This window comes from Xenopus laevis, chromosome 6L, assembly GCF_017654675.1.
Source record: "Xenopus laevis strain J_2021 chromosome 6L, Xenopus_laevis_v10.1, whole genome shotgun sequence".
NCBI classification, from domain to species: Eukaryota; Metazoa; Chordata; class Amphibia; order Anura; family Pipidae; genus Xenopus; species Xenopus laevis.
The window spans coordinates 163,009,975-163,028,761 of NC_054381.1; the positions used below are offsets into that span (position 1 = coordinate 163,009,975).

General features: G+C 42.7%; 1 protein-coding gene and 1 pseudogene across 3 annotated transcripts in view; one reads left to right on the forward strand and one right to left on the reverse strand.

Annotated features, from left to right (window-relative positions):
- Positions 1-9,910: 9,910 nt before the first annotated feature.
- Positions 9,911-10,148, reverse strand: LOC121394914 (annotated as a pseudogene).
- Positions 10,149-18,431: 8,283 nt separating this feature from the next.
- LOC108695484 (plectin-like) overlaps positions 18,432-18,787 on the forward strand; it is a 134,645-nt gene continuing 134,289 nt past the window's right edge. For all 3 annotated transcript variants that reach the window (XM_041566713.1, XM_041566714.1, XM_041566716.1), the window contains exon 1: positions 18,432-18,627. In XM_041566713.1, the coding sequence (XP_041422647.1) occupies positions 18,438-18,627 (190 nt within the window). In that variant the 5' untranslated portion in view covers positions 18,432-18,437. The remainder of the gene's footprint in view (positions 18,628-18,787) is intronic.

Consider the following 18,787-nt stretch of genomic DNA (forward strand, 5'->3'; position numbering starts at 1 on the left):
TCTATAGTAGCCAAAAGGCTATGTTGTTTGACAGGCAGTCTTTAACATGGATTGGAAAGTCCTCTTGTGATTGGTCAAATTTGACCGATATGGAAATGAAGAAGACTTTGCCGTTTTTTCTCTCCCTATGGTAATACGGGATAGGGAAGTTGAGGCTTACTAGGCACAGGTCAACACATGTCCATGTGTTGGAATGTTAGCTTTTATCATGGGCTGACAGTTCTGTATCACTTTGCTTGACTTCGGCTGGATCTAAGCTGAAGGTACTTTCGAGGGGATTAGGACCCTGATATGTGAAGTGATTGCCTCCGAATTCATCTTCAATGGAGTCGGGATTCATTAAAAACACCTTGAGGTTTCAGGTTAAGCCTGCTTCTGTAAGGAGATTGGAGCTTGGATCGTTTGTCAATAAAGTTATTTTGCAAGGCCTTGGACTGCAGGTAAATGACATCTTCTGTTTGCAAGATTATGCTGCACCAAAGTTCTATGATGTTACTTTTTACAAAGAGCCTGTTTGCTTGAATGCGTATGAGACCTTTAAATCTAAACGGGATATGCCTGACCTGGATATTTTTGATGTGATGCCACTATATACAATGGAGGAGAAACCACTAATTGTGCATATGTTTAACCCCTATACTGACTTGGCCCTAATTCTGGCCTTTTTGAAAAATTACTGCTCAAAAATTAAAGGCGGTGTGAGACAAACGAACGTTTTCAAAACGTATAATGGAAACATAAAGTTTTGGGTCAGAATGAAGGTGGATCCAGAAGGCATTGGAGGGGTTAAACATCCACCGGCAAATTTTTCAGTTGCTGGTAATAGGGGTTTTTTGTATTACCCTGGACAACCCCAATATTGTAGGCAATGTTTTATGTATGGGCACAAACGTGACGAGTGCCAGAAAGGGAAATGTTGCCGAAATTGTGGAAAAAGTGTTCACGAGGCAGGTGCATGTTTGGCAGGTGCTAAGAACTGTAGGAAATTAAATGTGGTAAGAGTTTCCTATGCAGAGATGGTTAAGAGATCAGAGCAGTCTGCAATGCCAGTTCAAGTGGAACCTGTTGGTGTTGTGGAAGCTGAACCTGTTGGTGTTGTGGAAGCTGAACCTGTTGGTGTTGTGGAAGCTGAACCTGTTGGTGTTGTGGAAGCTGAACCTGACATGTTTCTTGGAATGGTGCCTGAATCAGAATTGTCTGTGGAGGGGGATGAGGAAACACCTGTGCAGGGTGGGGCCCCTGATGAACTACAGGCTTCAGGTGAAATCAATCAGTCTGAGGGTCACGAGATTGAAAGTGGGCTTAGCCCTCTAACTGAAAGTGATATTGCTGAAGAGATTTTTTGGGATCCTACAGAAAGTGAAGAGCAAGAGCAGATACAAATGGAGGTTCATAGCAGCAAAAACAAGTCAAGTTCAAGTGGAGCTGAAAGTCCTGCAAAACGGTCTAAAAAAGCTAAAGTGCTTCCAAATTGTCCTGTTATGGGTGTAGTGGAGGAGGGGTCTGTATTTTCAAGCCCTGAAACTCCTGTTATTTTTAGAACTGCTGAACAGTCTCCTGATCAAAGTTTTCTTGAAACCGAAAATGTGGAAAATCTACAAAATGTGTGTTTCTTTAGCAGCAGCAGTGCTATGGAGTAATTATGTTTTTTTTTGTGTCTAAATTTCTCTTATGTTTCTGAAGGTAGTCTCCCTAAATGTAAGAGGCTTTAGTTCAGTGGTCAAAAGAGCCTCAGTTTTTCAGGATTTGTATAATTTGGGTGGAGATATTTTCTGCCTTCAAGAATGTTCCTTTGCTACTGCTCCTAAAAAGAGTGAGTGGAGTTATGGGGACAGTTTTTGGTCAAAATCAGAGGAGAATAAAAATTCTGCTGTAGGGGTGTTAATAAATAATGTAAACATTTCAGTTAATTCTTATACAGTTCTAGTATCAGGAAGGCTTCTATTCTTTGAGTTGTTATTTTGGGGAAAGGTTCCGTCTTTTGAATTTATATGCACCAGCAGTTAAAAGTGATAGATTTGTTTTTATTGAAAACTTGAAATATTTTTTGTGTGGAAAGAATCCAACTTTTGTGGCTGGGGATTTCAATTGTATTCGTAAAGTCTCTGATAGGGTGGGAAGTGGAAATGTTAAGTTAGATGCTACTGGGAATTTGTTAAATAATATAATTTTAGACTTAAAACTAAAGGATGCGCATGAAGTTGCAAAACATGAAGATACTCAATTTACGTTCTTTTCAGATTCAGGTACAGTTAAGTCTAGATTAGATTTATGTTTATTTTCAGATCATTTTGTCTTTAGGAAAATGAGTCATGTTCCTGTTATTTATTCTGATCATGTGGGGGTAACATGTGAAGTTTCCTTGGGAAGTAAGGATTATGGGCGTGGGGTATGGAAATTAAATTTAAAGTTAGCTGAAAATGAAAAGTATAAAAAACAGTTTTGTGAGTTGTATGAGGTGTGGCGTGTGGAGAAAAAGTCTTTTAGTAATGTCTTAGATTGGTGGGATTGGATCATGGGGAAAATTAAAGGCTTTTTTAAATGTAAAGGTTATGAAAATGCCAGGTTGAAAAGGAAAAGATTTAATGGGTTGCAGAATAGACTTCAAATGTTATATAAGTTAAGGAATGTGGGGGTTTGTGTGGAGGAGGATATTTTGAATGTGAGAGAGAAAATTCAACATGAAATTAAGGAAAAAGGGAAGGAAATTATTTATCGTTCTAAAGTTCGGCATTTAGAATTAAATGAAAAATGCACGCGTTTTTTTTTCAAAAAAGTATGTCATAAAAAACCTTGTTTTGAGAATGTCTTTAATGAATGTGGCGAGGAAGTGAAAGGGGAAGAAACGTATGAGTGTTTCAAGAGATTTTACGCTAATTTATATGGGGGAAGTGAGGGTAAAGTTGATATTGATTTTTTAGATATCTTAGACTGTTCTTTGGATAAAGATGATGCTAGTGATTTGGCAAGAAGTGTGGATGTTATGGAAGTGTAGGATACAATTAAGAGTATGGCTTTGAATAAAACACCTGGAAGTGATGGGTTGCCTAGTGAGTTTTATTGTTTCTTTTGGGACATTATGAAGGAGGATTTTTTTGAAATTTGTAAGTATATAATGGAGCATGGCGTTTTGTCAAAATCAATGAAGGAAGGTATAATTTCTCTCATTTTTAAGAAAGGTGAACGTAGGGAAATTAAGAATTGGCGTCCGATTACGCTCTTGAATTCAGACTATAAAATAGTTGCTAAATTGGTGGCAAATAGAATTAGGAATGTGGTAGGTAAAATAGTGGGTGGGAGTCAGACTTGTGCAGTGCCAGGTCGTGTAATTACTGAAAATTTTATTTTATTGCGTGATATTATTTCCTATGTTAAAGATAGAAATTGTTCTATTATAGTGTCATCGTTGGATTTAGAAAAGGCCTTTGATAAAGTATCACATCATTTTCTTTTTTGTGTTTTGAGTAGAATGGGTATTCCAGTAGAACTTCTGCAGGTAATTAAAGGGTTTTATTCTGGAATAGAGAGTAAATTGCTGATTTCTTGGGTGAAAGTTTTAAAGTTTTGTCAGGTGTTCGGCAGGGATGCCCACTGTCACCTATTGCTTTCATTTGTATTATGGAACCGTTAGTGAAGCTTATTGAAAGAGATAAGATTATTAGGGGTTTTGAGTTACCTGGTAGTGGAGGGAGGAAAGTTAAAACAATGGTTTATATGGACGATGTGGTCGTTTTATGTAATTCATCTGTAGCTATTAATAGAATGAAGCTGTTATTGAATATTTATTGTAGTGAATCTAACATGAAGGTAAATTGGCAAAAATGTAAATTGTGTGTTTTTGGGAAACCTATGGTTTTTGAGGATAACTTGATAATAAAAGTGGAGGATGGTATTGAAGTGTTGGGTGTTTTTTTTGATAAAGATTTAAAGGGTAATGTGGTTTGGAATAATGTGGGAAATAGATTAGCAAAAAAATTAAAATTTTGGTGTATGAGAAATTTGTCCTTCTCAGGGAAAGTGCTAATTGTTAAAGCAGTACTATTATCAATCATTGTTTATGTGAGTAATGTGTTTCCTCCGAGTAAGTTATGTTTACAAAAGATAATTAGGTTGATCTTTCTCTTTTTGTGGGGATCTCGTATGGAGAAAATTAAAAGAGAAATAATGTATAAAGGAAAGAGGAATGGAGGTTTGGATATGCCAAATATTTCGGTTTTAGTTGATTTACAGTATTGGTTTTGTGTTATCAAAATTTTGGATAGAGATTGTAATTGTGCTGTTATGATGAGATATATGGGAGGGTGGTTATTTAGGAGATGGGGGTGGTTAAGCCTAGAATTAAACAAGCCTGTGTCTTTTGTTGTTCCGAATTTTTATTTACGACTACAGGTATTCAGAAATAATTTTAAGTTGGAAGATTTGGGGCAGGAGGAGAAAAAAAAAAGATAGTAAAGAAATGGATCAGGAGGGATGAATGTGTGTCAAATATTGGGAATTTGAAAGCTTGTAAAGTAGAGGTGGTGTGGAAATATGTAGGAATGTCTGGGTTACAGAACCATCAAAGAGATATTTTATGGATGTCTTATCATGAATGCTTGTCTACAAGAGTTTTTCAGAAGAAGCGCGATTTGTGTGCATCTGATATATGTCCCAGGGATGGATGTGGTGCATCGGAAACTGTTAATCATTTATTTTGGAGTTGTTTCTATGTTAAAGAGGTGAGGGAAAGATTAAACCCATTTTGTCAGGAGTTATTTGGGGTTAGGTTTATCACTTGGGAAATAATGATGTATGGACTACATAGTTTAAATAAAGTTAAGAGTAGAGCTTTATGGTTATTTTTGGCATGCCTTAAAGAAGTATTATGGGATGTTAGAAATGTTTTGGTTTTCAAACAAGAAAAAGTCTCAAAAGAAGGATGTATTCGTTTATTCATGAATAGATTATATATATATTATTTATGGGATATTAAGTACAGTGGGCTGGATGATGCAGAGGGTTTATGGAAATTTAAAAAATGGCAATCTATTGTTAATAAGTAAAGAAAGTAATTGTGTTTTTTTCTGTTATATTAAAAAATTTAAAAAAAAATAATAAAAATAAAAATTGAGATTTGGACTGCTGTGATGAAGTAAGAATGACTAATATTGTCATATAATGGCAGAGTTACTTCTTACCACTGAGTGGTTTAAAAAAAAAAAAAAAAAAAAAAAAAAAAAAATTAGGCAATGGCTAATTTGCCATAGAGATTAGGCAATGGCCTATGGGACTGACAGCTCTTGTCATAGAAGGCTGTGGGTCTTCCTATTCTTTGTATGGCAAGGAGGAATCTATAGTAGGCAAAAGGCTATGTTGTTTGACAGGCAGTCTTTAACATGGATTGGAAAGTCCTCTTGTGATTGGTCAACTTTGACCGATATGGAAATGAAGAAGACTTTGCCGTTTTTTCTCTCTCCCTATGGTATTACGGGATAGCGGCAATGTCAAATTGTCATAGAGTCTAAGCAAAGGGTTATGTTGTTGACAGGCAGTCCTTAACCTGGATTGTAAAATCCTCCTGTGATTGGTCAACTTTGACCGATATGGAAATGAAGAAAACTTTGCCGTTTTTTCTCTCCCTATGGTATTACGGGATAGGGAAGTTGAGGCTTACTAGGCACAGGTCAACACATGGTAATGTGTTGGAATGTAAGATTTTATCATGGGAGTGCTTAGGCAATGGCTAATTTGCCATAGAGCCTAGGCAAAGGGATATGGGACTGACAGCTCTTGTCATAGAAGGCTGTGGGTCTTCCTATTCTTTGTATGGCAAGGAGGAATCTATAGTAGGCAAAAGGCTATGTTGTTTGACAGGCAGTCTTTAACATGGATTGGAAAGTCCTCTTGTGATTGGTCAACTTTGACCGATATGGAAATGAAGAAGACTTTGCCGTTTTTTCTCTCTCCCTATGGTATTACGGGATAGCGGCAATGTCAAATTGTCATAGAGTCTAAGCAAAGGGTTATGTTGTTGACAGGCAGTCCTTAACCTGGATTGTAAAATCCTCCTGTGATTGGTCAACTTTGACCGATATGGAAATGAAGAAAACTTTGCCGTTTTTTCTCTCCCTATGGTATTACGGGATAGGGAAGTTGAGGCTTACTAGGCACAGGTCAACACATGGTAATGTGTTGGAATGTAAGATTTTATCATGGGAGTGCTTAGGCAATGGCTAATTTGCCATAGAGCCTAGGCAAAGGGATATGGGACTGACAGCTCTTGTCATAGAAGGCTGTGGGTCTTCCTATTCTTTGTATGGCAAGGAGGAATCTATAGTAGGCAAAAGGCTATGTTGTTTGACAGGCAGTCTTTAACATGGATTGGAAAGTCCTCTTGTGATTGGTCAACTTTGACCGATATGTAAATGAAGAAATTTTGCCGTTTTTTCTCTCCCTATGGTATTACGGGATAGCGGCAATGTCAAATTGTCATAGAGCCTATGCAAAGGGTTATGTTGTTGACAGACAATCCTTAATCTGGATTGTAAAGTCCTCCTGTGATTGGTCCACTTTGACCGATATGGAAATGAAGACTTTGTCGTTTTTTTCTCTCCCTATGGTATTACGGGATAGCGGCAATGTCAAATTGTCATAGAGTCTAGGCAAAGGGTTATGTTGTTGACAGGCAGTCCTTGACCTGGATTGGAAAGTCCTCTTGTGATTGTTCAACTTTGACCGATATGGAAAGGAAGAAGACTTTGCCGTTTTTTTTTTTCTCTCTCTCTCTCTCTCTCTCTCTCTCTCTCTCTCTCTCTCTCTCTCTCTCTCTCTCTCTCTCTCTCTCTCTCTCTCTCTCTCTCTCTCTCTCTCTCTCTCTCTCTCTCTCCCCCTCCCTCCCTCCCCCTCCCCCTCCCCCTCCCTCCCTCCCTCTCCCCCTCCCTCCCTCCCTCCCTCCCTCCCTATGGTATTATGGGATAGCGGCAATGTCAAATTGTCATAGAGTGTAGGCAAAGGGCTATGTTGTTGACAGGCAGTCTTTAACATGGATTGGAAAGTCCTCTTGTGATTGGTCAACTTTGACCGATATGGAAATGAAGAAGACTTTGCCGTTTTTTCTCTCCCTATGGTAATACGGGATAGGGAAGTTGAGGCTTACTAGGCACAGGTCAGCACATGGTAATATGTTGGAATGTAAGATTTTATAATGGGAGTGCTTAGGCAATGGCTAATTTGCCATAGAGCCTAGGCAAAGGTATATGGGACTGACAGCTCTTGTCATAGAAGGTTGTGGGTCTTCCTATTCTTTGTATGGCAAGGAGGAATCTATAGTAGGCAAAAGGCTATGTTGTTTGACAGGCAGTCTTTAACATGGATTGTAAAGTCCTCTTGTGATTGGTCAACTTTGACCGATATGGAAATGAAGAAGACTTTGCCGTTTTTTCTCTCCCTATGGTATTACGGGATAGCGGCAATGTCAAATTGTCATAGAGTCTAGGCACAGGGTTATGTTATTGACAGGCAATCCTTAACCTGGATTGTAAAGTCCTCCTGTGATTGGTCCACTTTGACCGATATGGAAATGAAGAAGACTTTGCCGTTTTTTCTCTCCCTATGGTATTACGGGATAGGGAAATTGAGGCTTACTAGGCACAGGTCAACACATGGTAATGTGTTGTAATGTTGCTTTTATCATGGGAGTGCTTAGGCAATGGCTAATTTGCCATAGAGCTTAGGCAAAGGGATATGGGACTTCTAGCTCTTGTCATAGAAGGCTGTGGGTTTTCCTATTCTTTGTATGGCAGGGAGGAATCTATAGTAGGCAAAAGGCTATGTTGTTTGACAGGCAGTCTTTAACATGGATTTGAAAGTCCTCTTGTGGTTGGTCAACTTTGACCGATATGGAAATGAAGAAGAATTTGCCGTTTTTTCTCTCCCTATGGTATTACGGGATAGCGGCAATGTCAAATTGTCTTAGAGCCTAGGCAAAGGGTTATGTTGTTGACAGGCAGTCTTTAACATGGATTGGAAAGTCCTCCTATGATTGGTCCACTTTGACTGATATGGAAATGAAGAAGACTTTGCCGTTTTTTCTCTCCCTATGGTATTACGGGATAGGGAAGTTGAGGCTTACTAGGCACAGGTCAACACATGGACATGTGTTGGAATGTTAGCTTTTATCATGGGAGTGATTAGGTAATGGCTAATTTGCCATAGAGCCTAGGCAAAGGGATATGGGACTGACAGCTCTTGTCATTGAAGGCTGTTGGTCTTCCTATTCTTTGTATGGCAGGGTTGAATCTATAGTAGGCAAAGAGCAATGTTGTTGACAGGCAGTCTTTAACATGGATTGTAAAGTCCTCCTGTGATTGGTCCACTTTGACCGATATGGAAATGAAGAAGACTTTGCCGTTTTTTCTCTCCCTATGGTATTACGGGATAGCGGTAATGTCAAATTGTCATAGAGTCTAGGCAAAGGGTTATGTTGTTGACAGGCAATCCTTAACCTGGATTGTAAAGTCCTCCTATGATTGGTCCATTTTGACCGATATGGAAATGAAGAATACTGCCGTTTTTTCTCTCCCTATGTTATTACGGGATAGTGGCAATGTCAAATTGTCATAGAGCCTAGGCAAAGGGTTATGTTATTGACAGGCAATCCTTAACCTGGATTGTAAAGTCCTCTTGTGATTGGTCCACTTTGACCGATATGGAAATGAAGAAGACTTTGCCGTTTTTTCTCTCCCTATGGTATTACGGGATAGGGAAGTTGAGGCTTACTAGGCACAGGTCAACACATGGTTATGTGTTGGAATGTAAGATTTTATCATGGGAGTGCTTAGGCAATGGCTAATTTGCTATAGAGCCTAGGCAAAGAGATATGGGACTGCCGGCTTTTGTCATAGAAGGCTGTGGGTCTTCCTATTCTTTGTATGGCAGGGAGGAATCTATAGTAGGCAAAAGGCTATGTTGTTTGACAGGCAGTCTTTAACATGGATTGGAAAGTCCTCTTGTGATTGGTCAATTTTGACCGATATGGAAATGAAGAAGACTTTGCTGTTTTTTCTCTCCCTATGGTATTATGGGATAGCGGCAATGTCAAATTGTCATTACATACTACCCACTTACATGAAAAAGAATAGGAAGACCCAAACACTTCTATCACCAGAGCTGTCAGTCACAAAACCCTTTGCCTAGCCTCTATGGCAATTAGAAATTACCCACTTACATGAAAAAGTGTTGGATCACCCAAGCACTTCCATCACAAGATCTGACATTCCAACACATGGCCATGTGCTTAGCTGTGCCCAATAAGCCTCAACTTTCCCATCCCGTGAACCATAGGGAGAGAAAAACCCACCAAGTCCTCTTCTTTTCTGCCCTACTGTCTCCATCTTGCAGTGGCGTAACTACTGGGGGAGCAGGGGATGCAATTGCAACAGGGCCCATTCCCACTCGGGGCCAGCTGGAGATCGTGCCCATCCTGCACCTGGAATGGAAGAGATGATATTGAATCATCCTTCCGAGTCCTACCCGAAGGCATGGGCTCCGTTGCCCAAGCTGTTCCCAGCTACCGCCAGCGAACAGCTCGAACGGGTGGGTCCCCCTTCGCCGAAGCTAGGGAGGGCCCACCACCCCGCCCCCCCGCCCCGGTTTGGGGACGTTTGGACTCCCCTTCGCCGAAGCTAGGGGGAGTCCCGTCGACCCTGGGTTCTGCCGAAGCTTCCCCCAGGGCGTGTCATGGCCTGCGAGTCCAGCCAAAAGACCGTGACCCCATCCAGGGTGCTCAAACCAGACACAAAAAGGGTGCTGGAGTGGGCGGTGCAAGGCCATTGGTTGCCTTTTGCAAGGCTCTGGTTGGCAGCCAGAAAAAGAAAAGACTTCCCGCCCACCTAATGGCAAGGGCAAAGGAAGTGAAGCTTGATTAAGCATGGGTGCATGAGCATCTCCCCCGACTCAAAATGCAAGTCAGGGGCCACCCTCATGGGAGCACAGCGGCCCAGCTTTCATCAAGCTTCTGATTCTCAGCCTAGTCCAGAGGACCAATGGTTTCTCCGTTCTTCAGATAGGATCATTAGAACAGATACTCCTCTTTGGTCTTGCCAGCCAGTGGACCAAGTGTTTCCCAAAAGGTACTACACTTGATCTTAGCCAAAAGGCCGAGAAGCGATCGTGCCCATCCTGCACCTGGAATGGAAGAGATTAGTTACTATTGAGTTCCTGGGTGTTTCCTATGGCGCTGGCTGGTTTCCCACTCCAGCCCCGCTCTGCTAAGTTTAACCGTAGCCTCTTGGAATGAGGAGAGCATTGCGGTGCTGATGCTGCTGGTATCTTTGAGTAGGAGACCCAGCACTAATCAAGTTCAGTCCGCGCCTCCCCTCACTCACTAGCGCTCCTCTGATTGGTTACAAATTTCTCGGGCTTCAAGCTGGTATAACCTCTCTGGCCCTGATTGATTCAACCACAGTTTTAAAGCTGAAGCAGTGCCAGTTCTTAATAATGATATGGCTGCCCCCATTCAGCACACCTGTGTAGAAGGTGCTCACTCCTCCACGCAATGCCACCAAGTCCCTCTTTACAGAACAGGACTCCATAGACTTGAGGTGACCAATAATCCTCACCCTACTAGGAGCAAGACTCTAGCGGCAGCAAGTTGTCAAGTGAAACATCTCCGGTGTGCAGTTTGATTTCCCCTTTGGAAAGAGGAGGACTAGTGAATATGGTTCCTACTTCAAAGTACCACCCACCGAATAAACTTGACCATAGAGGGGTTCGTTCAAGGTGCTTTTTAAAGTGGCATAATTACTCATAATATTCTAGGTGTGTCAGTTCCCATTGCCATGAAAGGCTTGGGGACCACATTGTACCATGAAATGTTGGGGCAAAAGGAACAATGCACGGGGGTTTGCATGGGGGGGGGGCAGTTCTAAATTGTCGAACCAGGGCCCTTAGGGTTCTAGTTACACCACTGCCATCTTGCCCAGCTGTCTTCATCTTGCCCTACTGTCTCCATCTTGTCCTACTGTCTCCATCTTGCCCTACTGTCTCCATCTTGTCCTGCTGTCTCCATCTTGCCCTACTGTCTCCATCTTGTCCTACTGTCTCCACCTTGTCCTACTGTCTCCACCTTGTCCTACTGTCTCCATCTTGTCCTACTGTCTCCATCTTGTCCTACTGTCTCCACCTTGCCCTACTGTCTCCACCTTGTCCTACTGTCTCCATCTTGTCCTACTGTCTCCATCTTGTCCTACTGTCTCCACCTTGCCCTACTGTCTCCATCTTCTCCTACTGTCTCCATCTTGTCCTACTGTCTCCATCTTGCCCTACTGTCTCCATCTTGCCCTATTGTTTCCATTTTGTCCTACTGTCTCCATCTTGTCCTACTGTCTCCATCTTGTCCTACTGTCTCTATCTTGTCCTACTGTCTCCATCTTGTCCTACTGTCTCTATCTTGTCGTACTGTCTCCATCTTGTCCTACTGTCTCCATCTTGTCCTACTGTCTCCACCTTGCCCTACTGTCTCCATCTTCTCCTACTGTCTCCATCTTGTCCTACTGTCTCCATCTTGCCCTACTGTCTCCATCTTGCCCTATTGTTTCCATTTTGTCCTACTGTCTCCATCTTGTCCTACTGTCTCCATCTTGTCCTACTGTCTCTATCTTGTCGTACTGTCTCCATCTTGTCCTACTGTCTCCATCTTGCCCTACTGTCTCCATCTTGCCCTATTGTTTCCATTTTGTCCTACTGTCTCCATCTTGTCCTACTGTCTCCATCTTGTCCTACTGTCTCCATGTTGTCCTACTGTCTCCATCTTGTCCTACTGTCTCCATCTTGTCCTACTGTCTCTATCTTGTCGTACTGTCTCCATCTTGTCCTACTGTCTCCATCTTGCCCTACTGTCTCCATCTTGTCCTACTGTCTCCATCTTGCCCTACTGTCTCCATCTTGCCCTACTGTCTCCATCTTGTCCTACTGTCTCCATCTTGTCCTACTGTCTCCATCTTGTCCTACTTCATGTTTGGTGACACTTTTTACAAGCAATTGCAGCGTATGACTATGAGAAGAATTGTACCTCCCACATTTAACAAGCTGTATATGATGGACATTGAGAATACTTTTGTAAACATTAATACACAACAATACTGCTGCCTTTATTATAGCTATATTGATGATGTCACCATATTTAGTGATCTCTATAAGAACAATACAGATAGAAACAATTTATTACATAGTGGCAGTTCTCACTCACAGTCTTTCTTAAAATCCTTAAAAGGAGAGTTTCTAATAATCATCATCATGTGATATAAGAGACGTGGGAGCATTTTGTGGAGTGTGGTCATAGAATTAACTGTTAGTATGCTGTAGAGAGGAATATTCTGAGACAATTTTCAATTAGTTTTTATTAATTTGTGATTTCTTTTAGTTATTTAGCTTTTTATTCAGCAGTTCTCAGTTTGGTTGTGAACATTACACCGGCACTTGTGCAACAGTTAGAAGGGACGATTGTGAATATTGGGCTGGTAGAAGAAATGTGTAATACTTCAATGTTCAGAAGAAGAGTAGTACTGAGTATTACACCTGCAGTTCCATCTCACATACTATTTGCTGTAGTGACTCAGCAGTGGTTAAAGGGTTAAGAGTTGATCGCTGGAGACGGAGGAACTTGGGGAGGACAATGGGGACTTTATATATAATTTGGCTCTTATGTTCCATCAGACGAGGGGGGTAAAGTCTCTGAAGTCTCTGCAGAGTGACCAGGTCAGGGGTCAAGTGCTGGGGGGGGTAGATAAAAGTGCCCATTGAGTCACATCTATAGAGATAAATGGGAGTCACAGAGGAGGGGAATCTATATTGGGGTGGGGGTGCAGCTTGGGGGCAAGTAGGAGAATAACAAGTGAGTCACATGTTCCCCAAACTGAGCCAAAATGGAAAGAGGGGGTTTGTGTAACCAACGATGAACTGCCCCCCCCACAGTAGGAGAGAACATGTACAACTACTGACACTTCTGATTGGACAGACAGTAATGGGGGGGTCTCAGTGTGATTGTCCCCCCCCCCAGCCTTCTGTCTGTATATTAGGAGTGGGGGTACAGGAAGATTGTGGGACCCACATCAGACACTTTATTGCTTCCCCTCCTGCTTTTTGTTTTACTCCTCAGTCACTTCCACAATCGCTCAGTGTCGGACTGGGACACCAGGGCCCACCCAAAAACCTTACACCAGGGGCCACCAGTTAATCTAAGACCAGAGCCCATTCTCAGTAATATTATTATTACTCCTCACACAACCTCTAGTCTCCTGTCTCTTCTCTTTACAGACTATAATCTATTATTCCACCTATTTAGCCTCTTTATTCTCATAGAAATAGGGAATGGCCATGAAATAGGCCAAATGTTCAGCAGCAGGGGGGCCACTGAAACCTGGGCCCCCCTGGGAGTTTTCCTGGTATCCCTGTGGGCCAGTCCGACACTGCAATCGCTCCCTCTGCCCCTCCCGCCCCCGGCCACGCCTGGACCGGCAATCTGTGGCTTGATGCAAATGCCCAATGGGCCAGTGACTTTAATATGTAAATGAGGGTCTCGGTGTATAAATGTAAATGAGGCGTCAGTATCAGAGTTACTCGTTATATCGCCAGTCCCTTGTGTTTGTGACACAGAACAATCAGTTGCGTCTGTAAAGGAAACCTGAGACATTAATAGTGAGAGGCAGCCGAGTGTAAATCACATTGTGAGTCAAGTCCTGGCAGGGTTGGGTCCAACTGTCCAATGTAGAATCTACAGTAAGTAAAGGGCAACTAATCCATCTGATACAATAATTGTGATAGACACTGGGGTGAGATATTTGTTGCAGGGGCCAGTTCAGCACATGGGGTGTAGAATATTGCTGGGGATATTATCTATAATATCTATTGTATTATTAATGTATTAGTCTTTATTATTATCTATTAATAATCACTAGTTGGACATATATATAAATACATTATACTTTGTGCGAATACATGGGCTGCTCTTTCCTCCCAGTCTGGCCCATTTGGTACCTCATTACCTGGATCCCTCCAGCCCCTGTAACTCACTATAAACTCACACTCCCCTCACAACTAAAACCTCTATGTGATAATTGCCCCCTAATTGTGTGGGAGGGAGGGGTATGGGGGTCCTAATGCCCCCGCAGGATGAGAAGGAATTACAGTGACCCCTCAGGAGGGACAAAACGTTTGCACTTTCACTATAAATCACACGTGTCCTCCCCCTGCAGTCTCATTGTGTGTCTCATTGTGTGTCTCATTGTGTGTCTCATTGTGTGTCTCATTGTGTGTCTCTCTATGGGAACCTTCCTCTCTCCCTGCAGTATCTTAATTATTCATACAGTGAGGGGGAGTCAGTCATGGAATATGTGTCAGCTCATATACACCAGCAGCACTTCCCAACACTTCTCTGTGTGTGTGTGTGTGTGTGTGTACTTATACACACTCACTGACACACACACTCACTGACACACACTCACTGACACACACTCACTGACACACGCTCACTGACACACACACTCACTGACACACACTCACTGACACACACACACACTCACTGACACACACTCACTGACACACACACTCACTGACACACACTCACTGACACACACACTCACTGACACACACACTCACTGACACACACTCACTGACACACACACTCACTGACACACACTCACTGACACACACTCACTGACACACACTCACTGACACACACTCACTGACACACACTCACTGACACACGCTCACTGACACACACACTCACTGACACACACTCACTGACACACACACACACTCACTGACACACACTCACTGACACACACACTCACTGACACACACTCACTGACACACACACTCACTGACACCCACTCACTGACACACACACTCACTGACACACACTCACTGACACACACTCACTGACACACACTCACTGACACACTCACATGGACAGACAATAGGGGTTGGGGAATAAACACATGAGGGTTGGTCCCTTGTCATGTGCAGATTATTAACCCCCTATTAGTTGCCCAACATCCAATCAAATTTTCCTGCTCTTCCCCCGACAACCAAAAGTTATTGTGTCTTAAGAACCCCATGTCCAGTTATGTGTGTTTGTGTGTGTGTGTGTGTGTGTGTCTGTGAGCAAATTCTGTAGTGGGGGGGGGGTTGTTTACACCAGTCTGGGACCTGCACTTGTTTCAAATTTACACACACACAGCGATTTGCCCATAGTCTGATACAGTGGGGCAATTACTGATCAATTCCCTAATCTCACTCCAAGTCTGTCTGACACTCAGCCACATACACTATATATAAATATATACAGGGCCGACATCAGGGGGGACAGGGGGGACAAGTGTCCCAGGCTCAGGCATGAAGGGGGGGCCCAGCAGTTCTGCACTTTTGAACGAGCCACGAAAAAAGCGGAAGCCAAAGTCCCGAAGCAGCGAAAAGACCTGAAGTGATGAAAGGAGGTGAAGGTGAAGTCCTGAAGTCACGAGTTCAATTCTACTGACACCAATTTGTGTTTGTTTTTTTAATCCCGTGTTTTTTTTAAAACTTATAAGGGGTCAATAGCTTTTTATAACTTGTGTGTGTGGTGGGGGGGTTACTTTTTTAGCGCTGATGTCTGTGTGGTCTTTTAACTGTGATGTGCAGTGGGCGGGATCTGGGGGGGGCTTGGGCGCCGGGGTGGACGGGGCCCCAAAAATGTTGTTGTACGGGGCCCCGTGATTTCTAATGGTGGCTCTGTATTTATATATATATTTATATATATATCAACTGACATGAACTCTCAGCGCTCACATCACTGACACTTTGTGGGGTCCCACAGTCCCACTCAGCCACCACTTTGGAGTTATTTGTCCATAATTGTGTCTGTAGTTCTGAGCAGAGAAGCCCCTCATACAGTGACCATGTGATTGAGCAGTAACATATATAACATATATAACATATATAACACATATAACACATATAACATATATAACACATATAATACATACAACATATATAACACATATAACACATATGATATATATATAACACATATAATACATATAACACATATAACATATATAACACATATAATACATACAACATATATAACACATATGATATATATAACACATATAATACATATAACACATATAACATATATAACACATATAACACATATAACACATATAACACATATAACACATATAATACATACAACATATATAACACATATAACACATATGATATATATAACACATATAATACATATAACACATATAACATATATAACACATATAACACATATAATACATATAACACATATAATAAATATAACACAAATAATACATATAACATTTATAATACATATAACACAGGATATAATATATAATAGAAGTGTCTGACACTCACACTGGGGTAATAATGGCAGGACAGGGACTGTCAGTTTTTCTGCTGCTACTTGTGACGTCATTATCTCTATTTGTCATTTAATTCTAGAGGTTTTGGATTGAGTCCCTCCAGCAGTTTATTGGTCCATGAATGGCCCCTCCCAGTGTCCTGTCCAATCAATAAATCAGACACATATTGGGGCCCTATTAGAGCCCTGGGGGCCAAACCATGGGGTAAGAGCAGCTCAGAACTCAGTGTATGGTCAGGGGGGCAACAATGAGGATTTCTCTCTATAAATCTCCGTCTGTCAATCAGTAGCCCCGCCCCTCCCCGCCTGCAGTCCCGGCCGGGCGTGTCCTGTAGAAGTGTGGGCGGGGCTAGTCCTCTCCTGCAGTTGCCGCACTCCCAGTGTCAGAGGAGCCGCTGAGCTGTGGGCGGAGCTGAGACAGAGGCGGAGTCTGATGCTGCTGATGCCGCGGTGAGAAGATCGGGCTTTTATTTTACCCTTTAATTTACCCCCCTGTCTCTGTATCTCCTGCCCGGGGGGGATTTATTTTGTATCAGATGCAGATTTACCCAACGGGGGGGTCAGTCTGGTCCTGCGGGTTTATTGGGGCAGTCGGTGGGGGGGGGGGGCATTTGTGTCATTTTTACTGTCACATCATCTCTTTATATTTACATTTCTGTCTGTGTATTTATATTTATTTATATTTATATCTATATATATATGTGTGTGTGTGTGTGGGGGGGGACTAACAGATGTGACTGGGGGGAGGATAAAGGGACAGAGAAGCAGATGAGAAATTATTGTGACACAGGGGGGGGTATTGGATGAAAGAATCAGATCAGTCAGATCAGCAGATCGGTCAGTGTGAGGCCAAATTGACTCATGAGATTGGTCTGCCCCCCCCAGTAATGCGGTAACACAGGGGCCTATTCACTCCCCTCATCTGCACCTTCTCTATAGTCTCTTCCATCTCATTTACCTGCCATCTCTCTCCCCAGAAACATGGACACTTACTGGGGGATATAGGGGGGTTGCAGGGGGGGAGGTACTGAGGAGATATAGGGGGGTTGCGGGGATACACTGGGTGATATAGAAGAGTCGGTTGAAAAGACTGGGGGTGGGGGGGTGGGACGAATGTTCCCGTTACTGACTCACTACTGATAATTCTAGTGGGCGATTGAGTGATACTAGTTACACAGGATGTTACCAGTTGCTGTAGGTGATGAGGTAACACTAACTAGTCCCCTCACATGGAAGCTGTCAGGCTGCTGTACAACTAGATTGGATGCAATACAATTGCCCAACCACAGTGACTTCAACCATCAGATCAGGGTCGTGGCTCAGTGAGACCCAAGAGGGAAAATTCAACCAAATGTGAATTTTGGGTTGTGAATTCTTTATTAATTGTTCATTTTGGCACATATTCAAGTTGCCTTGTGACCCTGAAAACAGTGCAGTGGCTATAAAATCTGTATGCTGTCTTGTTGCTAGGGACATTTTCCTTAGTTACCTTTCTGAAGTCTAGATTTTAGAGGGGTAGAATGCAAAGAATAACAAAATAGGAAATAAAAACCAACTGCATGGCTGATTTGTTCTCTTCCTACGGGATAATACAACCTCTTTGTCCTCTGTCTGTCTGTCTGTCTGTCTGTCCCACCTACACCCGGACCCTGCTGCATCTCTGCCCATCTGGGGAGGCCACATGCTCCTGGCCCCAGGCATTGTCTCCTATTGATACTCTCTCTGCACTCCCTGCTGCCTTCTGCCCTTATTTGTTTGGTCCAGAGATGATGAAAGGATAATAATCTGCACCATAAGTCTCCCAGTAATGCCCCTGGGACAGGAGCAAACGTGCAGCCAGAATTCTTCCCAAAATCTCTCATCCTGGAAATCCTTGCACAAGTGTTTGTGTTCCCTCGCACGCACATACATGCACTGAACTGGCAGTTTATCTAGTAGAGAGAGAGAGGAGGCTGCACACACTAGAGTTATTTGTGGTGGGAGCTGCCATGTTGACTCTTCCCTGACTCTTCTTTTACAGGAACTGATGTCGCTTGACAGGAAGGACCGGTCCCGCACAGGGGACGACAGTTCCAGCGGCAGCAGTGGGTCGCCCAGCCCGGGGGATACGTTGCCCTGGAATCTGCCCAAACACCAGCGGGTGAAGCGCTCGTCCTCAGCCTCAGGGAGGGGGTCGGTACTGGATGCTGCAGAAAGGGCTGTTATTAGAATTGCAGGTAAGTCATTTGGTAGTTTATTGCTCTTTTTCTCCATTTGGAGGAAATATTGAAATTGTTGCCTTTCTTGCCCTTTATTCCTTATTAGTCAGTGTCGCTCTGTTAGGTGTGGCCCCGCCTCTTTATATGTTCCCTGGACTCATTCAGTGATTGGTCAGTA